General features: G+C 45.0%; 2 protein-coding genes across 5 annotated transcripts in view; both read right to left on the minus strand.

Annotated features, from left to right (window-relative positions):
* Positions 1-1,927: 1,927 nt before the first annotated feature.
* On the minus strand, positions 1,928-14,283 carry fam53c (family with sequence similarity 53 member C). 3 transcript variants are annotated; one of them, XM_024261260.2, is made up of 5 exons: positions 13,875-14,283; positions 9,535-9,864; positions 8,524-8,581; positions 7,289-8,292; positions 1,928-5,197 (listed from the first exon to the last, which is right to left on the minus strand). In XM_024261260.2, the coding sequence occupies exons 3-5, from the start codon at positions 8,528-8,530 to the stop codon at positions 4,916-4,918; spliced, it is 1,293 nt and encodes a 430-aa protein (XP_024117028.1). In that variant the 5' UTR covers positions 8,531-8,581; positions 9,535-9,864; positions 13,875-14,283; the 3' UTR covers positions 1,928-4,915. The 3 variants fall into 3 exon arrangements, with proteins under 3 accessions (XP_024117028.1, XP_024117027.1, XP_024117026.1); XM_024261259.2 differs by having other exon boundaries at positions 13,817-14,283; XM_024261258.2 differs by having other exon boundaries at positions 13,532-14,283.
* Positions 14,284-15,705: 1,422 nt separating this feature from the next.
* Positions 15,706-23,453, minus strand: part of slbp2 (stem-loop binding protein 2) — an 8,228-nt gene continuing 480 nt past the window's right edge. The window contains exons 2-9 of one of the 2 annotated variants that reach the window (XM_024261280.2): positions 22,001-22,156; positions 21,338-21,418; positions 21,189-21,266; positions 20,659-20,802; positions 20,410-20,574; positions 18,191-18,350; positions 17,604-17,730; positions 15,706-16,268 (exon numbers count right to left, since the gene is read on the minus strand). In XM_024261280.2, coding sequence (XP_024117048.1) covers positions 16,204-16,268; positions 17,604-17,730; positions 18,191-18,350; positions 20,410-20,574; positions 20,659-20,802; positions 21,189-21,266; positions 21,338-21,418; positions 22,001-22,156 — 976 coding nt within the window. In that variant the 3' untranslated portion in view covers positions 15,706-16,203. The remainder of the gene's footprint in view (positions 16,269-17,603; positions 17,731-18,190; positions 18,351-20,409; positions 20,575-20,658; positions 20,803-21,188; positions 21,267-21,337; positions 21,419-22,000; positions 22,157-23,453) is intronic. The other variant, XM_024261281.2, reaches the window with a different exon arrangement.

Genomic DNA, 23,453 nt, shown 5'->3' on the forward strand with positions numbered 1-23,453 from the left:
CTCCTCTCGATGCGGAGGAGAAGCGGCTCTACTCCAAGCTCTCTCTGGGTGACCGAGCTCCTCACTCTATCTCTAAGGGAGCGCCCAGCCACCCTCCGGAGAAAACTCATTTCAGCCGCTTGTAGTCGGGATCTCGTTCTTTCGGTCACGACCCAAAGTTCATGACCATAGGTGAGTACTGGAACGAAGATCGACCGGTAAATTGAGAGCTTTGCTTTCCGGCTCAGCTCTCTTTTCACCACAACGGACCGGTACAGCGACCGCATAATAGCGGACGCCGCTCCAATCCGCCTGTCGATCTCACGGTCCGATCTTCCCTCACTCGTGAACAAGACCCCAAGATATTTAAACTCCTCCACCTGAGGCAGGAGCACTCCACCCACCGAGAGAGGACAAACTACCTTTCTCCGGTCGAGAACCATGGCCTCAGACTTAGCGGTGCTGACCCTCATCCCAGCCGCTTCACACTCGGCTGCAAACCGCCCCAATGCATCCTGGAGATCCCGGCTTGATGGAGCCAACAAAACAACATCATCTGCAAAGAGCAGAGATGAAATCCTGTGGTCCCCAAACCAGATCCCCTCCGGCCCCTGGCAGCACCTAGAAATTCTGTCCATAAAGACTATGAACAGAACAGGTGATAGAGGGCAACCCTGCCAGAGTCCAACATGCACCGGAAACAGATCTGACTTACTGCCGGCCATGCGAACCAAGCTCCTGCTCCGGTCATACAGAGACCGGACAGCCCTGAGTAAGGCTCCCCGGACCCCATACTCCCAGAGCACCCTCCACAGGACACCACGGGGAACGCGGTCGAACGCCTTCTCCAAATCCACAAAACACATATGGACTGGATGAGCGAACTCCCACGAACCCTCCAGCACCCTGAAGAGGGTGTAGAGCTGGTCCACTGTTCCACGGCCAGGACGGAAACCGCACTGTTGTTCTTGGATCTGAGGTTCGACTATCGGACGGACTCTCCTCTCCAGTACCCTGGCATAGACTTTCCCAGGAAGGCTGAGGAATGTGATTCCCAGGTAGTTGGAACACACCCTCTGGTCCCCCTACTTGAAAAGGGGAACCACCACCCCAGTCTGCCAGTCCAGTGATTTATTCCCCGTTTGCCACGCAATGCTGCAGAGACGTGTCAGCCAAGACACTCCCACAGCATCCAGAGACCTAAGGTACTCGGGGCGAACCTCAACCCCCCTCTGAGCCTTGCCACTGAGGAGGTCTTTTGACTACTTCAGTGACTTCAGCTTGGGTGATGGATGGGTCCATCCCCAAGTCCTCAGTCTCTGGTTCCTCAAGGGAAGGTGTCAGTAGGGTTGAGGAAATCCTCAAAATATTCCTTCCACTGACCAACAATGTCCCCAGTTGAAGTCAGCAGATCCCCACCTGCACCGAAAACAATGCCTGCAGAAAACTGCTTTCCCCTGACTTCATTACATTGGAACCCAAGGCAAGACTTGTTTTGTCGTTTTTTAATTCATGTAAATGGCAGGAAGAGGTGTAAACTTTGCAACGACTCATGTGATTAGTTAAGACTTCTCTGAATTTCAGCAGCCTGTGAGTGGACACCACACCTGTTCTCACTGCTGTTAAGTTACACCATGACATGAAACTCCTGAAGCTCTGAATTGGTTGCTGCTGGTAGACCTAGAGGTTCTGTGTAGATCAGATGTGTGTGTTCATTTTCCAGCACCAAACTGTTCAAAACATGAAGATAATGTGGAACCATTCAGTGAATAGGCTAAACAATAGACAAGACGCTTCTTGACGACTTGAATGAAACTGACACCAGACTGGCCAACACTGCCCCCACAGGAGGTCAGGAAGGAGAAGGTCTGGTGCCAAAGTGAGAACTTTGCTTCTAAGTGAAACTTTAAACTGTTAACCTGTGAAAGTACTCCACACAAAGCTGTGACACTGATGAAACGGTAGCTTTTAATCGTACAAAAACAGTCTGCAAAATAACGTTCTGTTGAATGTAAACTCATGAGACATTGATGATGTTAAAACAAAGGAAGTGTAAACTGGTTCCGGCTTTCAGGCCATCAGAAACCTTCCTTACTTTTTTGAAGTTGGGTGACCAGATTTAGTTTATCCAAACATAAGGCGGTTTGTTTTTTCAGTCTTGTGGAACCGAATGGTTGAACTCACACAGTCAGCTGGTTTCAGGTCTCCACCGAGGTGTGAAAGTCTAACAGTAAAACAGCCGCGGTGAAATGCAGAGAATGTGTGCCTCCCTCTGAGATGGTCATTTACCCTTCAAAGATGGTGACTTGATTGTCTTTTCTCATAATTTGGATGTTTTTTCAGCATCTGAGGGACCTTTCACGGGTCAAAGCAGCTGAACAGCATCAAACATCGACTTGTTTATCTGAAGAGCAGGCGGAATCCTCAAAAGAGGCTTTTGGGTGGAACATGTTCAGACCTTTCATTTTTGGAATAAAAAAAAGCAAATGAAGGACGGACAGCTGTTTTTACACGAGCAATCGAGCCAAGACTGAATCCAGACCAGACAGTTCCGATTCTAAGGATGTGCAGAACCTCGGAGCCGAAGAAGCTTTCCGTTTACGCTCAATTCAGAAGAAAGCTTTTTTGTGTTATGAGGAAACTATCAAGACGTCTGTGTGGTGAAATTTTCTGGTTCCCGCCCCCAATAAAATGTTTAAAGTTACACAAATTATTGTCGTTATTTTCTTTTTTTTGATATTTTGATTTTCCTCCCAGCTTTACCCTTTAACACTTGAGTAGTCATCAGTGACGCTTGAACACAAAATCGTTAACGTACGTTAATTCCAGCAGATTCTGAAGGAGAAAAGCGGCTTCAGAATCTACTGGAATGATTGTGTTAAAGGTTGAAAAATTACAGCAAATCAAAGAACATAAACGCTGGAGCCCCGGTGTTAAAGGGTTAAATTGGGGCGGTTGCCATATTGGCAGAGTATGACCTCATCAGCATAGACAGTGTTACGTCCTGCTGCTACTGCTGGACCTTTTTCCATCTCGTTCTTCTACTCACCTGGCAGGTGTGGCCAATGCTCCTTAATTGGCACCTGCTGGCCATTTAAGATGGAGGACGTGTGTAGTGTGGTGCTGTTTAGTTCTCTTTTGCCCTCAGTAGTCTTAGACTGCTGGGTTTTGTTATTTTAGTTTGGGGTAGGACCTTGGTAGTCTAAGTTTGCAGACTTTGTTTATTTGTTTTCTTTAGATAGTTTTGGTTAGGCATCCATTAGCAGGGAGCTGCGGACTCCGACGGTAGACGTGGCTGGGTCAGAAGTCTCCATGACTTATTTTATGTTTGGCCAAGATTCCAATTCCCTTTGGTTTGTTTTTTTGTTGTTTGTTTTTTTAACCAGCACACTAATTGTTTTTCCCTTTTGCTTTTCAGGAAACCTTTTCTTTGTTTCCCCTTATTTAATAAACTGTTACTTTTTCTTACTGGTGTCTAGTTTTTGTTATGGTCCCATCTGTGGTGTTCCCCCTAGACTTGAACCAGGTCTCCCCATTGGGGCCGTAACAGACAGTAATAAACTCAGCTAACAGTTAATGGGACTTGCCCCTCGCCCCTTTGTGTTAAACTTTATCTTAAATTTAAAAGTAGTCTTTGGAAATAGAAGTTTCAGAACTGTAGTCATGGTTACTAAACTTAACCAATGAGAAAAGAAGGCTGCATGTCTCTGAGTAGACTTTCCATTCAAATGAATAGGAATCAACTTCACGGTGTATTACGCCCCTAGTAATTATCTGGTCATTTTTGCATGTGCTTCAAGTTAAACATTTTTTCTTCTCTCAGTTCTATTGGTTCTCTGTAATGCTAAAATGTTTCTATGCTGATGACCCCAAGCTCTATGAGAAAAACATCTATGTTAAAGGTACAGCACGCTTAACTAAAAACACACAGACACCTGGGAGGGGAAGAAGAGTTGGCGTCCTTTAAACAGGATTTATCACTAAATTCTCACGTGAAAGCAGATTTTCCTCCACATCATTTTACAAAATCCATTAATCTCCTCTCAAAGAACCCCTGAAATACAGTAACCCTGTTTATCTGCACATTCACTGCAGCTGATGTTATTTCAGAGGTGGGACTCATCTGTGTGCCTAACGGTACTTTTCTTTAAATAAGCTCTGATTTAAGCAACTAATAGCAGCTTTTATGTGGTTCTGGTTGGTAATCAACTTTTTTGGCAGAGCTTTCCCGGAACTCTGCAGGTCACATGATCTGCTGGCCAGCAAGCAGAAAGATGAAGGTTTTGGAAGTTTTTGTGATTGGGGACAACTTGCTGTTTTTGGGGGGAGGGGCGTCTGGCTGGATTCAGTCTGGACGGTCACATGATCACATAGTGGGATGTCAGAGCCGACGTGTGCACGTGCACAGACGGTGTGGGTTATGTTTTCAGTGAACACTCAGGAGGACGACAGCATCAGCGGCAGCGTGTCCTGAGGGGAGACAGGCAGGCGGCGCCGCAGAGCAGCAGGACCCTGAACGCATCACCGCCAGCTTCACCTTTTAGTTCAAACTCGCCTGGAGTCCAAGGATTATGTGGCGATGTGGTTCAGGTCGCACCGCCGCGGCGTACGCCCTGTCATCCCCGGTCAGGTGATTACAGCAACTCTGTTGGAAGACGCCTGTCTGGACGCCGATCCCCGCCCTTAAGTGGAGGAAACCGGCGGCAGCGAGAGCTGTGGACGCCAGAGCCGCATCATCGCCGTCGTCAATCAGCTCGACCAATGAGGGAAGGTGTTGTTCCTGAGAGTGTTGCTGATTGGGGGCAGGGAGGCGCCAGGTAATGATAGGGGAGAGTTAGGGGAAAGGGGCGGAGTCAGATCTTTTCCAAAAAACAAAACAAAAAAAAAAAGACTGTTAAAAAAAAAAAAAAACAAGTAGCTTTCATTTACAGACGAGTCAGTTTTCTTCTATTAAGTTCAAGTCCAATTCTGTACAATCCCGCTCAAACACGGCCTGCTGCGCCGCCTCCCGTTCGTCTACCTCCTCCTCCTCATCTTCCTCGTGACACTCCTCGTCGCTCTCGCTCAGCGGCCCGATGCTCGTCCTGCCGAGGCACTCGGCCGGCGAGCAGGAGCCACGGAAGTCGCCCATGAACGGCTCCAAGCCCATGCAAATGTCGCTGCCACAGGCCAGCCTGCCGCCGGCGCGCTCCAGGCACTGCGGGTCCATGCTGCGGGTCTGCAGGACGACAAGGTTCAGTCAGCCGAGCCGGAAAACCTCACTGCAGATCAATGCTAACACCGACCACATTCATACACACTACAGGAGGAAATAAGTAGTGATCCTTCTGATTTTGTAGGTTTTCCCACCTGAAAACATTTTCAGTTTGTCATTCTAACTGTAGAGTCCTTTGAACAGTGAGATAGAAATCAAGAAACCCCGGTTAAAGGGGCCGAAATTCCACTTATGAGCTTTTAAGTGTATAATACTGTTTATTCCTCACTATAAACAATCCGATCCATTCACAAATTCCTGAGCATTCCTCTAAAAATCTGCACTCGCGTCTCCGTGTCTGGGTCCAGATCTCCTGGTGAGGGGCATTAGCTATCCCGCAGCTGCTGCTCCGTTACAGACGTGCAAGTCAGGGGAAGGCAGTACGGCAAGCCGAAAGGATCAAAAATCGCTCGGAAAAGTGGGCATGGCAGTTCTCTATCTGCACATGTACTACGGACAATAATCATCATTTGAAATATTTAAATGTTCCCACAGTTAGTTTCAATACTACATTTAATACCAAATAAAAAATGAAAGTTTAACTTGAACTTTTTCATTTAAGATTTAATTTGGACATTGGGGGGTGGGGGGCTTGCATGTTAAGCATTCTTCTTTCTGTTTTGGTCTCCAGACATGTAAATGTAATCAGAAACTACATTTTTGTTTATGTTCAAAGTTCAAAGATGTGTGAGTGCATATTAATGCTTTGAAGTACTTTATATACGTTTTCTCAAATATATGTTTTAAAGATTTTCAAAAAAGTCATTTTAGGCTCTTGCATTCTTATATCTTCCTATTTTTATTCTTTTTTATTTTTCACTTTTTACGGATGCAAAAAGTGATCCGAACACTGACCCTAAAACCGTGACACGATCCGAACTGTGAGTTTTGTGATCCGTTACACCTCTAGGTGTAAGAACCAACAATTGAGTCAGCCATGGGCTTTTTTGTGTTAGAATTTTTTCCAAGAGCCTTTGTGGTCACTTCCGATGCTTTTAGCAGATTTTTCAGGCATTTTTCAGGAAGATGGAGCGACAACGGCAAACTGAAAAAGTCAAAAGACCAGCTCCACATCTGTCATTATAATCCCAGTTTTCATTGGAAGAAAGTTTTTTAGTTTGCTCTTGTTTTCCAGTGAGGCCTTACTGTTAACGGTTTCACAGACAAATATTTTTTTTATTCTTACTAATGTGTGTTACCTTCAATGAACACAGAATCTAAATAAATGAATTAAACTATGGGTTCACTTTCGGCTTATCCCTTTCGGGGTCTCCACAGCGTAACAGCACCCACTGTTTTGCATCAGTGATCTGGCAGAGTTTTTACCCCGGATGCCCTTCCTGACACAACCCTGTACTTGAGGGGCACAGGGACCCAGTTAGGCAGCAGCGTCAAGGGTCTTGTCTAAGGATCCAATCTGGGTGGGAATCAGTGGACAACTCTGGGAATCGAACCCAGGGCTCCTGAGTGTCAGCCCTTCACCTAGCCCACTGAGCCACCCAGCCGCTTCATTAATTAAAAATGATTATTCCAAAAAAAAATAGTGGCTGAGTTGCACTAGAAATATGTATATTAAGCGATGCCACAAAAACGTTAAAGATGATTTAATGGAGCAAATTGTAAGCGGAAAAAAACCCTCACTAGTAACTATGTTCCTTATTATTTTTATTTCATGACATGAAAAAAAAGGTTGTATTTGTATTGAACCAGGATCCCATTTAGATTTTGACCCTTGGAATGAAAAAGTTTGGGTACCTGTGATCTAGAAAAATATATATATTTTTATTTTGGCCAAAAATGGCACATTCATAACTAAAGATCCCTAGAAAGATTTGACAACAGATCAAAAGATGATCAGAGTGGGACTCTAAGAAGTCTAAATGTCGCTCAGCATTCAGACACAAGAGTTTTAGGAACTAGAAAATGAAGGGAAATGAAAACCAAAGGAAAACGTTTTAGATTGTATCTTTTTAGCAAAACACTGAAACCAAGATCAGAAAAGTTTATAAACATGTTGCCATGGTTACCACGACCCCCTCAGGAGGCAAGCTTTACCTGTGTCATTTTGACGAAGTCGAGCACGGGCCGGGCGCAGGGCCGGTCGGGGTCGCGGCGTCTCTTCAGACCCGGTTTGAGCAGCAGCAGGTCACAGGGCTGCGAGTGGCAGCGGGGCAGCTGGGGGGGGAGGCTGCGCCGCAGAGAGGAGGGGGTGCTGCAAGCTGAGGACGGAGAGGCTGGCACCGCCCCCCCGGGAGGGGCGGTGGCTGCAGCGCCGCCACCTGGTGGGGGTGCCGATGCTTGGCTCGGCAACGGTGGCGGGGGGAGGAACGTGGAGGAGGCTGAGTCTCTGATGAGCACGGGGGAGAGGGAGAAACGCCGCTGGGGAGGGGGAGGCGGATGCAACGGGGAGGGAGAAGACGAGCAGGAGGAGGGGGAGGGGAAGAAGCAGCAGCAGGCCCCCCCACCCGCTGCCGCCTCGCTGGGGTCCCAGGGAAAGCTCCAGGGCAGGGGGGAGTCCGGGGACAGCGCCAGGCTGAAGAAGGTAGGGCTGGACGACGAGTGCAGGGACGAGTTCAGAGAGGAGCTGGGGGCACGGAGAGGACAGGCTCCTCCCCCCGCCACCCCTACCGCTATACCCCCTCCTGCCAGTGCCACTCCAGCACCCGAAGCCCCTCCCACAGCTCCTCCATGGCACTGCTGACGACTGACGGGGGTCCAGACCCGTGAGGCGCTGGGCCGCCACGTGTAGCGGCAGCGGGACAGGTCCTCGGGCACCGACAGCGAGCGGCAGTGCCGCTTGGAGGGCGGGGGAGGAGGTGGAGGGGGTCCGGGCCCTGGCGGGGCGGTCGACAGTCCAGGGACGGAAAGCTCAGATGCGGAGGTGCTGGGCGCCAGGGGCCGCTGCTGCTGAGAGGGACCCCCGTCCAGGGGGTCGCCCCCATCCTGCAGGTGAGCATCTGGGGGCACCAGGGGCACCGGGCCAGGGGGGAAACTAGAGCTCAGTAACCCCCCCTGCACGCTGGACTTGGAGGGAGGGCAGAGCTGCCAGTAACTGCTCTCTGAGAGGAGACACAAACACAGCATTAAAACAAGGCATTGCCTTAAAAACTCTCACTTTTCCTGGAGTTTCTGACAATTTCTTTGCTTTTTGATAACAGAAATCAGACTACAGCTTCAAAGTCATAATGATTAGCTCCGTCCAGATCAATGCAACAGCCCCATCAAACATTCAATGCAATGTTTGGATTGCGTCTCACCTTTACCTTCATCATATTTAAACAAACACTCACCAGGCATCAAGCCATCTGGGGGCCAGCACTCTGCAAGAGTTTTCGGGTCCAGCAGGGACTAAGAAAACAGAAATAAATACACTATTTAATAAATTACAAGGAAAATATGATGTTGTTTATATTCTCCTAAAAATAATTAACAAATTCTCTGCTGACACGACTTGCAGCCATTTTTAAACTTCTCTTTATTTCAATAACTTAAAGAAAGCTAACAAGACCATGAAGGCATTCATTTAGGTTTGACTGCAACAACGCCGGACTGGGTATGATCAGAAAATTGTAGGTGTGTGAAGGTGAAGCAGCAGCTGTGAAGGATGAGTTCTAGTTGTGAAGGTTGTGTTGTAGGCGTGAAGGTGAAGTTACTGGTAAGAAGGTGAAGCTGCAGGTGTGAAGGTGAAGTTACAGGTGTGAAAGTTGTGCTGAAAGTGTGAAGATGAAGCTGCAGGTGTGAAGGCCGTGTTGCAGGTGTGAATGTGAAGATGCTGGTGTGAAAGGAAAGTATTACGTGTGAAGGACAAGGTGAATGTCTAAATGTAGAGCTGCAGGTGTGAAGGTGGAGTTTTAGTTGTGAATGAGAAGCTGCAGGTGTGAATGTAAAGCTACAGGTGCTAAGGTGAAGCTGCAGGTGTGAAAGGTGAAAGTGAAGGACAAGGTGAATATCTAAACGTGAACCTGTAAGTGTGAAGGTGCAGTTTCATTTGTGAATGAGAAGCTGGAAAAGGTGTGATGGTGAAGTTACAGGTGTGAAGTTGGTATTGCAGGTGTGAATGTGAAGCTGCAGGTGTGAATGTGAAGCTGCAGGTGTGACAGTTGTGTTGCAGGCATGAAGGTGAAGCTCCACGTAGAAAGGTGAAGCTGTAGGTGTGAATGTAAAGTGTTACGTGATAAGAAGATGGATATCTAAATGTGAAGCTGCAGGTGTGAAAGCAAAGTCTTAGGTGTGTAGGAGAAGGTGAATGTCTAAACATAAAGCTGCAAGAGTGAATGTGAAGCTGCAGGTGTGATGTTTACCAGGGAAACGTCCCTCGGCTGAGCAGCGTCGCCTTCCAGAGTCTGCTTCCTCAGACTCTCCACCAACAGTACAACCACAGCATGGTGGCAGAGGAGGAGGGGGGTGATGGGGGGAAGAACAAGGGGACAGGTGGGGATGGGGGGGAGAAAAGATGGGGAGGGAAGGGGGAGAAAGGAGGGACAGGGGCACCGAGGCTCTCTGAGTGTCCGTGGGTCAGTGTTAGGGAGGGGCTAAGGGCTGAGACTCCTCCTCCTTACTGCCTCAGGGCCACGTAGCCCCGCCCACTCTCACAAGGACATCATCGGTTAGTTGTCACTCCAGCAACACACCTGGAGATGACAAAATCTGTTTTAATAGCAGAATAAGCAAAAACAAAATTCAAAATACGATTAACACAAATAAAAACTAATGTTTATAGATTTTTCCTGAAGTATTTGGAAAATGCAAATGTTTATAAGGTTTTTACTTTGTGACATTGGTAAAGTTGCTGGTGTGAATGTAAAGACACGAGTCTGTATAGAAATATTCTGGTGTGAATGTGAAGCTTCGGATTTCAATGTAAAATTCTAAAGTGAAGGTAAATCGTCTGCTGTTAATGATTCTGGTATAAATATAAAACTGCAGGTGTGGACATTACGATAATCAAGAATTGGGAGTGAATTAGATGATTGAACCTTTTAACACCAGCGCTGAGAACGGCCACATGCTCTGTGAACTATCATAACTCTGCGACCATTTACGCAATTAGCAAAATTCCAACGGATTGTGACACAGAGTACACATTAGAGCTGGACGATATGGCCAAAAAATCTAATCCCAGATTTTTAAATTATTTTAATCGATTGTTTTTCTCCCTATTTTAACTTTCTTTAACAAAGGTTACAAATGACAGAATATTTCAACAATAACTATTTTATTTTAACATTTCCTTTGGAAATTGGCTCAAAGACAAAATGCAACAAAATACAAACTGTACAAAGGTTTGTAGAACAATGCAGCTGGAGTTTTGTGAGCTACCGCTAGCTTAAGCATCCTATAAAGAGAAATACAACAATATTCAGAACTTTTGGTAGCAACAGCCTTCAAACTGATGTTGTTTTGTGTGGTTTGATCTTAGTGACCGAAATCTAATTTTTGACTCACCAGTCAAGTTGGGTCATTACAGATTGTGTGTCATTTTGTTTCAAGAACATCTTTAAAAAAGTTTAATTTGTAGGGAATAAATATGATGGTTAGAAGTCTTAAAGACCATCCAAATTTAAAATAATTTCCAGTAATCTTTTAATTTCTTCCGTGTTCGTCAAAATAAAAAACTGTCATTAGAAATTCACCTTTCAGTTTGTAGACGGGTCTGTCGGTGCAGAGTAAGCCCACCCCCTCTTCTCGTCACCCATCTGTTAACCCTTTAACACTGGAGCTCCACTGTTCATGTTCCTTGACATACTCTAACTTTTCAATCATTTACACGATCGTCATTCCAGTAGATTCTGAAGAAGAAAAGTTCTGCGTTCTGTTGTTTACAGCAATTTTGCACTAGGTAGTGGCACTGCTGTTCGTGTTTACTATTGATAATAATGCTGCCACAAACGATCATTTTGATAATCCACTAATCACAGATTAATTTTTCCAATTAGTCGACTAATCATGCGTAAAGTAGATGTGAAGCACACATCTTACCATCATTAGCTTTAAACCAACTAAAACTAAAAACAGTTTGGATAAAGTTTTGGTCTCACTGACAAAAAAGGTTTTAAAATAATACATTTTTTGGTGCTGAACGCTCTCAACTTTGTTCAACTTTTCTACACTCTGACTCCATATATTATAAAGTAACGACTAACCATGGCAGCCCTATTTGTTAACACTGTATTTTACAGAAAATTCTGTTTCAATTGGTGTCAATGCTTGTCAAAGACAGGGGTCTTCAACCTTTAACATTTAAAGAGCCATTTGGGCCAGTTTGATAACGATCTAAACCTAGAAGGAGCCACAGTTTTACTTTAGCCTTTAAGAGATTTTGATTATTCATTTATGGTCTTCTTTTGGTTAAATGATTAACATGACTTATGCCTATTTTTTGGCCCAGACAAACACAAAAATATAAAAAGAACATAGCATCTCTCAAAATTTGATATATATATATTTTTTACATTTGACAGAAGCTCAAATAACTTATTTTCAAAATAAAAGACGCTCTGTGCCAAACAAGATCATCTCAGTGCAGCTCTGGGGAGCTAGTAGTCAATGTTGTGCAGCATAAGAAAATATGAGCTTTTAACTAATAAAGGATCATATTTTTTTTGACCAAAATTTTACTTTGTAAATTTGTAAATGTTCATTCTGGAGGTAGCGTTGATCAAACAAGACGTCTTCAGGTCAACAGGGATGTAAAAACCTACATAGTTTATCATGTATGTGCAACTTAGCCATCAAGTTATATATTTTTTTTAATTAAATAAATGCTAATTAAGTCATCCTTTAAAAAATGCTATTTTATTTTTCTTGTATTTATTTATTTTTGTTCTTTTTTCCTTTTTTTTCCTCAGCAGTCTTACACTACTAGGTTTTGTTATTTTAGTTTGGGGTTGGACCTTGGTAGTCTTAGTTGGCAGGCTTTGTTTGTTTTATTTAGGTAGTTTTGGTTATGCACCCGTTATCAGGAGCTGCTGACTCTGATGGTCGACATGTCTGGATCAGCAGTCTCCATGACTTATTCTATGTTTGTCCAAAGAGCCACCATGGAGAGATAAAAGAGACACATGTGGATCTGGAGGTTCCAGATCCCTGGTCAAAGACATAGTATTACTGATTTCAGCAATGTTGCACAAGTGATAAATTGGGATACATTTTGTGAGTTATTGGTGATGATTTTTACCAATTATCGCAGTATATCGTGAGCCATGTATCTCATCGATTCGTGAGGTATCCAGTGATTCCCAGCCCTAGTATGAACACACAACAAAGAGCTGCTCTTCTTCCAAATGTCAGAATAAAAAACAGCTTTAAACCTCTAGTTGTGTTTCTATACATTTTCTAATTTACTTGATAGAAAAACACACAGGGTTCTCTCTAATGACGTCAGATCTCCAGGTAAATAGAATAATTTTAGACAAGTTTAACACAGAACCACATCCACAGAGTTGTTTGTGAGGTCAGTTCAGGACCCAAAGATGGGTTCCGGTCCAGACCGGGCCCTACTGAGCTGTGTCCTGGCCGGGAAGGCCCCCGTGCTGCCGGGCGGGCAGCTGCGTGTTTTGGGGGCTCCTGAGGCCGCTGCCCCCCTCAGCTGCTGCTGCTAGCTTCAGGCTAACACTCCCACAACTCTCAATGAGGGATGCTAACACGCGTCTGCGCACGCCCCCCGAGCCCCCACTGAGTGTTTGGTAGAATGTCACTGTAGACCAGAGCAGAACCGAAGCGCAACCAGAGTCTTTCCAATGCCGACTGTTACAGACACCCGGTTCGGTTCTAACGGCTCACCTGCGCTACAAGCTAGCTGCCGTAAATAATCAGCCGTTTTTCAAGGTCGGCGCTAAAAATTCAGACATTTATTTCAATGAAACAAAAGTTCAAGATGAAGGTTCGTTGTTGCTGCGCAGCTCGCAGAACCCGCAGGTTCGGGCTGGTCCGATCCGGCCCGCGGAATTAACAGAGAGCCCCCGCTGCCGCCGCGCAGCATCCCGGCCGGAGAGCACCGGCTAACCGCGGCTAGCTCCGTTAGCTGCTGTGATTTGACGGCCGCGGGATGCTCCGGTCTGCATCCCGCCCAGAACCGCTGTCTCTGCTCCGCCTGGACCCCCTCTCAGGCCGGTTTGGGCTCAGAACCAGCGCGGGGGGCACGCGGAGGCTCCACGGGGCTGTTGGCAGCGTGTGGCCGGCCTGTGAGCCCCCCGTCCGGCCAGAGAGAGCAGGGAAACACTGCGGGACCGGGATGCTGCGGACCCCCGAACCGCATGCGGTCACTTCCACCGCGCTCTGCCCGCACGCGCCGCTTACCTGGTCGGGTGTTGAGGTGAGGCTTCCCCGGGTTGCGGCGGTGCTCGGTGTATTGACCCAGTGTTATCAAAGAGCAGAACTCCGCCCGCCGCCGCTCACAGAACCGAACCGACCACAAAGAACCGAAGCGCGGCTTCAACCGCACACCGCGGACACCGCAGCTGCGGGACAGACCCGCACATCGGCCAGAATTTCTGCCCGGTGTCTTCTAATTATAACAGCGTAGTGATGGAGAGCCTGCGTGCACACGCCCGTGAGCGGCAGGCATTCATAAATAACATTTACGGTGCCAGGATGAAGAGGATGAAGAAGAGGAGGCGGCGGCAGAGGGGCGAAGCTTCACCTCCTCGCGGCACCTGCCCGGTTCTGTCCAGCTTCCAGCTCCTCACGTTGTCCCGCAAACCCGCTCAGAACCGAACCAGAGCCCGAGAATCCGGCAGCGACAAAAATAATCCAACAAGGGACACAGCGAGCTCGCGGCGCGGAGGATGATGGGAGATGTAGTTTACAGGGTGACAGCAACTTGTTTACAGCACCGCGTTTGGGGGGAGGGGGAGGGGTGAAGACAGTTGAGGGGCGATCCAGCGCGCGCCACAGCGGTGGGCGGGAAATGTACTTATTCTGTTTAAAAATATATTTGGCAGTGAATCAGTGTCGTTCTGGATAAAACATTGGTGAGTACGGGGTTTTACAGTATTAATTTCTTCTAAGTAAAAACAAATCCAGCCTGCTTTTTTTTTTTTTTTTTTTTTTTTAAATTTTTCACACTAAAAAGATAATAACAAATCTAGACTCAAACATTTCTTTCAGGTCCTTATTTCAGTGGTCATTTTTCAAGATTTTTTTAAAGTATGACTTTAAAGTTATAAATTTACAATAAAAGAAGTTGCAGTTGTAAATTTGAAAAAAAGTCATATTAAGGACTAAAAGTTTTATATATTAAGGGCTAAAAGTTGTAAATCTACAACCTTAAAATGTAAATTTACAAGAAAAAAAAAACTCCAAAGTGGGGAAAATGAAGCTTCATGGGACAAGCTCATTCATTCACTGAGTTTCATTACACACATCAGTGTTCCAAAAAGAGCAGCTGGTTGGGATGAAGTCAAGTTTGAAGCTCTGTTGGATTCACTCAGTTGACAACCCACTTTCCAATCAAAAACTGTCTGAAGTTGTGTAATTGTCAGAGATGTTCTGCCCGACTCCTCAAGCTAATAAACCGGAAGTCCTGGTGGCGCTGTTTTGAGCTGTTGTTCCAAGGATGTCAAAAGTCACGTGACCACGCACGCTCTCATGGCGTCAGGTCAACGTGTCAGATCACTGGAATTTTGAAGGGACTGGTTTTGCCAGAAACTACAAATCTAGCAATCATTCTGCAGTAGGGATTTGTCAACTAATTTAATAGCCGATTAGTCGTTACTTTATATTCAGTTGGAGAGTGTAGTAAAGTTGAAAGTTATAATGGCACGCTATTGGACTATCTTGGCATTTCTTAGTTTTTTTAGGCTAATTTTGAGTTTAGCTAATATTCCAGCTACATGCTAGCCGTTTTGGCCAACTTAAGCTATTTTAAATTTAGGCCAATTTGGTTTTTAATTATAAATTTAGCTGGCTATTAACTTCAACGTCTTCAGCAATCAGCACTTGCATCTTCAACGGCCCAATTTAGCTTCCAGCATTCACATTAGCATTATTGCAGGTAATGCTATACATCTAGTTTTTAAGTTAGTTTAAAGTAGATTGTTAATGTGTGTTTTACATCCAGTTTGCCCATTACCCAATTAAAAAAAAAAATAAAAAAAAAATCTGTGACTAGTCGACTAACAAAATTATTGTGGCACCACTATTGGAGTCTTTGTTTTTAGGATATTCCTGGTTTTATTTTTCCAAACAGTTGAAAATAAAACTTTAATTTATCATGCATTGTTGTATTTTGATCTATTTTTAATGACACTTTATTGGGTTTATTATATCGGGTAAAAATCACCAAGGAAAAAGTGATGGTTTAAGTTTTTATAGCCAAAGTGTTCTAGGGTTAAATCTTCGTTAAAACGCAGATGCCGAGTCCCCGTTTGTCTATTTTCAAACCATCTGGAGTTCTGATGTGGATCTTTGAACATAAACTCTCAGAACAAAATGCCAAGCTGCACATAACTTTACAACACTTTATTTAAATCTTTATTTCATTTTAGCATTGCTCTTGACATTCAAGCAGCAAAAATCAAGTAAAAAAAAGTGACAACACTGACAGAACTTTGTTTTTGAGAAAAAACATGGATACACGAGGAAGAACCTGATCCAGACAGCAGGACACAAAGGGTGAACGAAGACAACAAGGACAGAGTGACAACGAACAGGAGTTAAGGACATGCTGGGGAATCTCCCAGCAGTCGAAGACTCAAACAGTGCAGGTGACAGGTGCTCCATCTGATGCAGTTTAACAAACAAAAAAGTGCAAATTATATTGGGGTGCTCAGGTCAGGAACCCACCGCTGCCCCCGTCCCGCCTTCAAGGCAGAGCGGAGGACTGGACCACGCTTGGATCAGGGATCAGTCCCTTCTGCTGCCATGGAGGAAATCTGAGCTCATCTTTAAAAAGTCAAACGAATCAGACGATACAAATGCGGTCACGATCAGAGGTCGAGGCTGTGCGGGGCGTCTTTGACGTGTTCAGGTCAGTAAGGATTCCAGAAGAGCTGGTCAGAAAACACAGGAACCTGCTGGTCATCAGAGCCGAAATCTACAACAGAGCAGAGAGATACTGAGACCACAAAAGAGACACGTCTTTACCCAAGTTAATAATATTGTATTGGTATTAATGGCCCAATATTATCCTGCGCTTATTAGTTCTGATTTACTGTAACTTATCAACCATTAACAGGATCATTCCACTAGATTCTGAAGGAGAAAAGCAGCTTGTCGAGCTGCTTTTCGTTAAAGAGTTTTTCGAAAAGGCTGAAGAACTTTAGTGGAAAGTGATGATTTGATCCACCAGCCCTGCAGAACCTGAAGGGACTTTGTTTTCCAGTTTTCATTTGAGGCAAAAAATCTGAGAAAAGTTAAGATTCAAAAGTGTGATTGAAGGTTTTTTTTTTTTTTTTTAATAGTCCCCCTCTGATAAAAATCCTGTGTTTTTAGTTTTTAACATGTATTTGTGGCATTTTACTTCCGAAAGAACAAATGTGATAAGCAATCGTTTTGTTTTTGCATTTCCGAGTATTTCTCCTTTTAAATCAATCAAACTGTCTTGGACAGACTCTGTTTGAATGAATGATCTTCTTTCCATCAACAGCTCTGCTGCACATGCACTAAACCCTCATCTGTTCCTAGTGTCTAGTTCAGGTTCTGGAGAAGAGAAGATGGTATCTTCACATTGACTGCAGTCAAATGAGCCGCCGTTCACATTTCTGTGGTCAAATCAGCATCACTGGATTTTTGGTGTGAGTTTCATCCAATACTTACGGTAGCAGGACTGAGAACGCTGGAAAATCTCCACCAGACTCCACGGAGCTTCTTGATGTGACCACGGAAATGTGAACGGCGGCTCATTTGACCGCAGTTGGAAAGGATTGTAAATCAATGAAAGAGCATTTTGATGTTAGCTTTGATTATTTTATCAAGAACTCTGAGAAACCAATGATTGAATGTATTGATCACAGTCAATAAACATTGGAGAATTAGCTAAAAGAGTCTTTGGTGAACTGGAAGGAGAAAGAATCAGGATTTTGGAGGAAGTTCTGTCCATGAAGATCTTCACTTCCTCGTTCCAGCTGACATCCGGATCAGAACCATACGGCTGGACATTACCCAGATTGATGATCATATGAAGCAGCTGTTAAGATTTACACTAGCGAGACATCAGAAAGAAGGTGGAGCTGCTCAGATCGGCTCCAAAAGCCACAACCCCTCAGAAAAGATTTTGTAAACAGGCTTCAGATCAATCATTAAAACACTACTGGGAACTTTTTTTTTTTTTTAACTTGAAGAAAAAAAAAAACACTTTAACATCAAGAATGTCAGCGTCCTCATCTAGTCATTTCTTGAGGGAAGTCTGAGGTGGCCCGGGTGGCCTCACCTGGCATGTGATCAGTTTCCATCAGGAGGCGGGGCCAGTCGCTCTTGTCGTCAGGGATCAGCAGACTCCTGTGGGAGTAGCCGAGGCCAGGAGGGGAGCGGAGAGGCCGGCAGCCCGTCTGCATCTGCTGACAAAACAAGTTAGACTCACGCAGAAACATCTGCCCTAATCATCAAGACATAACCATAAAACGGATTTATATTTCAAAGTCTATAAAAGTGACAAAAACAACAGAAACAAAAAAAGAAAGTCCAGAAGAAGCTGAATCTTTTCATACCAGAACAGTTGAAGGAGTTAAAGCAGGAGTGTCCAAAGTCAGTCCTCAAGGGCCGGTGTCCAGCATGTTTTCCAACCAACCTGCCATTGAAGCTCCTTAATGACCAAACACACCTGGTCCAGGTGATTAGCTGCAGATAAGGCAGGATTTCTGGAAAACCAGCCAGAGCAGGCCAGTCCTCGAGGACTGACTTTTTGGACGCCCATGAACAAAAGTGTCAAAAACAAACAAAGGCATCAGCAGCAAATCTGAAGTGAGAACGTTTCTCTGGACTGGTGCTGCTGTCTGAGCAGAGTTAATGGATCTGTACCGGCGAGGTTGGAACGGTCCAGGCTCCGGCTGAGTCCTCACAGGCGGTGGAGAACGGAGACACAGAGAAGACTTTAGAGGACGCAGGAGCACGATTCTCTCTCTGCTCGTCTCCTCCGTCCTCGCACAGGTCAGACGTCATCTTCGCCAGCTGGCTCTGCCTGCAGGACAGGACGTTTCCTCACTTTTGTATGCTTCTTTGCTCAATTAAAGACAAAGAAAGTACGGATTTCCCATGAGAACTATGATCCAGGTTATCGATTGACTATAGAACATCCAATTTCACTGAAAACCTTTTTTAAATTGTTTAGGCTAGGCATGTCTAATGCCTGGCCAGTGGGCAAAAATGCAGCCCATGGGCAACTTTCAAAATCAATCATGCCAAAATCTGGGTGCACGGCGTATTGATTGTGATTAAATGAAGCTGTTCTAGAACTCTGAATATTGTTGCACAACCTGCGACACTTTCTGGCCCTAAAATTCTGACTTTGATAAATAAATAAAGTTAGCAACGGGAACCATAAAGTGAAAGTTTGATGTTTTTGCCAGAAAAATACATAACTGTGTTCCAACATGCCAAGACACTGTGGCTGTTTTCAAAGGGTTCAATATGAAGACTATCAGACGAGACACGCCGATCACAAGAGAAACTGGGACTGAATTGTTCCAGTTAAACAAAGCAACTGGAAAGAGTTTTAACAGCAGAACAGTATTTTTCAAAACAACCACTTCAAACGCAAGAGAGCAGGACTGATTCAAACCTTTCACTGACTGAACGAGGAAAATGGAGAACATTTATCTGGAGAACAAGCAGGAGTTTGCTAAGCTTCGTCTGAAGAGTTCAGGACATTTTAATTTAGTGAGGTTAGACAGGTTTTCAATCAACTGCAACAAAACCTCAGACAAAACTCGGTTCCTGATTCGAGAGGAGTGGACGATGACGGGAACAAAGCGACTTAACCTTCAGAGCCTCAAACGTGAACCGATTTGTTCCTTTGATCCAAACCACAGTGGTACTTCTCAATAAGAATTGTTTGTCCTTTTTCTGTTTACATGAGCAACTTTAGAAGTTAAGTGTGGAGATTTAATGGTGAATCTGATATTTTGTATGACAATCACATGCTGAAAGATTCGTGCCTTTAAAATCCAGGGCACTTGATAGTCCCGCATTATTTTGCTTTTTTTTACTAGTTAGAGGGGGAATTTGGACAACCAATATTTTACAGACCCCGCCTCAATATGAAAGTTAAATGTCTACTAATCAATATCTTCTGCATGTCCACGCTTCTTTGATGGTAGCTTTGTAATGTTGCAGCTAGTTTTATGCTTAAAACTTTGCATTTGCTATCGTCGTTGGATCTAGTTGTCAGAAAAGTCCTTAGCAACAGTTGCTAACAACGTTAGCTCCTCGTTTCATAGGACATGCAGGAGATATTGCTTAGTAGTACATAGATATGAACAAATGTTCAATAAACAGACAATGGATGCAAAAACATTTTGGCACAAATGGAATCCCATACGGCCCAGACTCAATCGAATTCTGACTTGAGAAACCCTAAGGTAAATTGATTTTGAGAACCTGCAGTAGATGGATTTCTGTTCTATGAGAACAAGTGAAAAGTTTGCCATTGCAAATACATTTCTATAGTTCTTTTGTATTTATGTTAGCATGAGGGCTCAAAGAAGACAGGCTGAATGGTTGGCCCTCACCAGGCCCTCTGCAAAGCCCCCCTCCAGTTTAGGAGATGCAGTTTGCTGCTGCAGCTACCTGCCAGTAGAGGGCAGTATCATCCCTCCAACTAGTAGAGAATGAATGTCTGTTTATCCTGCTCTGTCAAAGGAAAATATTGGAAAAACTTTGAGTTTGCCGATTTCCTAGATTTGATCTTGGAATTTGCAAAAAAATAAAAATAGTCATTGGTTGTTCTGGCGACAAGAAACCAACAGCATAGCTTCAGGGCTAAACGTATTTGTATTTCAGACTTGTTTGCAAGGTTTTTGACTAATGAAATAACAGAGGCAGGAAGAAGTCTGAAGAAGCTTGAGCTGATCGGTTGGAACAGCAGTCAGAGGAAAACCTCCTGAGGTCCTAGAGCTCCACCTGCCTGCCTGATGAGGTGACCACACCCGACCTACGCACATGTTGGGCCTGCACATCTAAAAAACAGGGAGGGGGAGGAGCCAACAGGTAAAAGCACAAGTGTTCTGATCGCCACCTACAGCTGCTCCACTGGGTCCGGAGTTTCATCGGGTTGGCTGGCAGACGGAGGGTCCCACAGGTGCAGCGCCCGCCTCCACAGACGAACCTGCATGTCCCAGGAGCGCCGGCTGTACTTTTTGTACTTGTTGGGAGTGGATGGGTGGAGCTTCGGGTCCCTCAGGTATCTAAAATAAATAATTGGTTTGTGATGAAGTCAGTCAATTCTCCTGGGTTGGTGGCCACGCCCACAACGCCTGCAGTTTCCTCACTTTGGCACCTGCTGCAGATAGTTCAGATAGCCACTGGTGTTCTTCCCGTACTGAATCTGTTTCTGCCGTCGCTTCAGGACCGCTGCGTTGGTCTCAGAGTTGGCCGGGTCGGGCAGTCGGGGGTAACAACGGCCAAACGGGGGCCTGCAGGACAGAACGACGAAACAGGAACTTCAGTGCAGTTATGAAATCAAACAAACCCAGGAGCCCCAGAAAGGTCTATGTGCCGTCAGCTCTGCACCTCAGACGGAGCTTTGACTTGGTTCTCACATGCAGAAAAAAAAATTTAATTTGAAGGTCACAAGGTTTAGAACTAGTGAATATTGTTCACTTATGTTTCTTAGCTCCAAGACATTGTCACCAGGTCTTAAACTGAACTTGTCAGTGCATTTGCTTTAGGAATGCAGAAACACCAACTGCCACAAACCGCTTAAGAGTTTGAGATAAAGAGTCCTGACTTGGGCCTGTTAGCATCTCTGACTCGCATAGAGGTGCATTTGTGTCAGTGATGCAGGCTGGTTACGACCAACCTCTTGTCCACGTCATCCGTCCCCACGGCCACGCTGCTGGTGGAGGCTTTGAGGATGCAGCGCTCAAGGATGGATGATCTAGGGACAGAAACCAAAGTGTTTCTAGAGAGAGCGTCTTCAAGCTCATTAGCTACAGTGAAGGCAAGAACCTGCGAGGTTTGCTGCTGTACGCTCGTTCACGTCCTCGCATGCCGCCGAGAGCTGGCGGAGACGGGATCGGAGAGGCGTTACTGCAAAGAAAAGAAACACCATTACTGCCCTCTAGAGGCTATTCAGCATTACATGTCCCTGTAGAGCACATGTGTCAAAGTCAAGGCCCGGGGGCCGGATCTGGCCCTCCAGATCATTTTATTTTATTGTTATTAATGGTCCGATGTTATCTTGCGCTTATTTCTGACTTGTATAATTGTGACCGAATATATTTTTATGGAGAGTAAAATATTGAAAGTTATACAAGGTTGAAGTTTATTTATGCTAGAATTTGGCATTTAGCTAATATTTTAGCTGGCTATGAGCTTCAGTGTATTTAGCTACTAGCTTAAGCATCTTCAGCTATCAGACCTAGCATCTTCAGCAGCCAAATTCAGGTTACAGCATTCACACTAGCATTATAACAGGTAATGCTACACATCTAGTTCATAATTATGTTAAAAAGTTATGGTTTTAAAGTTTAAAAAAATTGAGTTTTAGTCTTCAATAAATGTTTATCCTGTTTGGCCCACCATATTTTGTATTGTGGGCCCTTGTGCGATTGACTTTGACACCCCTGCTGTACAGGGAAGAATTTACAGTAAGTTCTGAGGTGCCCCTACCTGACCAGGCTGTCATAGACAGAGCTGCATTCTGGGAGCAGCCACGGTTCAGGGGCAGAGCATCCTGAAGGGGGCAGCAGCGGGTCTGAGAGGCCGTTCCACATGGCTGCAGACCAGCCCGTCACACAGACGCATGACCACGGGCTGAAGGAGAAGCTGAGACGGCAACAACAGAAGCACAAACACCCTCTGCTTTAACATGTTTACAAACTTTGTGTTTAGATAAAAATCAAGATAGTGTGGGAATACAAAGATACTTGATTTTTGACATCGTTCCTTTCCTGTACCCTCATGTGTCTCTTCTGGGCGATTAAGCGCCGTCCAGCGGCTGCTGCCCACCACAATGAATTTACCCCCCAGGGATTAATAAAGTATATTTGATTGATTTGATACTGATAAATGCAATTTGAGATATTTTAAACATTCCAAGGGAGTGAGCTTCTATTCTTCTCCTCAGATCTGCAATAAAGTTCTTAAAAACAGAGTCATCTCCTGGTTGAAGACAACTTTGAATCTCGTCTTTCAAATGCACGTTTTAACACACATTCAACCAGAACAATCGTCTCTTCGTGTCCTGGGGTTTCTCAGTGAACAGTTCGTACAGAACACCGGGCATGTTCTGATCCACACGCCAAGGATCCAACCATCTAGAAGACCTTATATATTACTTTTCTAAAAACACATGTTAAAGGTTGGGGGTTCTCTCTTTTGCTGAACTCAAAGGGTAACCAAACAGGGCAGTTGGGGGCCAAATTCATTCTCAGCAAAGATTTGAAAAAAAAGCTAAAAAGGGGGCGGGGCTAGTGGAGGCAGACTGTGTGACTTGGATCTATGATTGACAGGTTAGCTTTATGCAACGTATGCAAAGTCTTCAATGTGGAGAGTGGTGCTGGGGTGGAGAGTTTACAGGGGTGTCCTCGTCATTCCTCGAGGGCCGGCCTACCGCTGGTTCTCCAGAAATCCTGCCTTATCTGCTGCTGATTACCTGGATCAGGTGTGTTTGGCCAATAAGGACCTTCAGTAACAGGTTGGTTGGAAACCATGTAGGACACCGGCCCTCAAGGCCTGACTTTGGACACCTCTGAGCTCGGACATGCATGTGTCACATATAGGCGGGACACTGGAGCAGGTCCACATCTCTGCAGACCTCCTGGTCAGTCCACACCTCAGCTCTGGTCATAACGGGCCAGCAGTGGCTACCCTTCCTGAGGACGCTCTGGAAGGACAACACACATCCCGGTCTTCATCTCTACAACCTGCTGCTTTCTGTCAATCGTTCTCAGTCCACATCATCTCATCCTCACAGCTGTCATTTTGTTCAAGTTTTGCTTTGAAATCTACCAGAGTCTAGTGTTTTCTGTTAGTCAAGTCTATTTGTGTACATTTCTGTTGTGCGTGATTAAAGGAACGATATCATTGTACTGTGTATGGTGACAAAAGCTTCCAAACTCTA

Source organism: Oryzias melastigma, linkage group LG14 (assembly GCF_002922805.2).
Source record: "Oryzias melastigma strain HK-1 linkage group LG14, ASM292280v2, whole genome shotgun sequence".
Lineage (NCBI taxonomy): Eukaryota > Metazoa > Chordata > Actinopteri > Beloniformes > Adrianichthyidae > Oryzias > Oryzias melastigma.

Bases quoted from the DNA above. Each gene is read 5' to 3' on its own strand.
- fam53c (XM_024261260.2), bottom strand. The intron at 5,198-7,288 runs GTAAAGCTTGCC...GTCGTCCTGCAG, and splicing joins ACTTCGTCAAAATGACACAG to ACCCGCAGCATGGACCCGCA.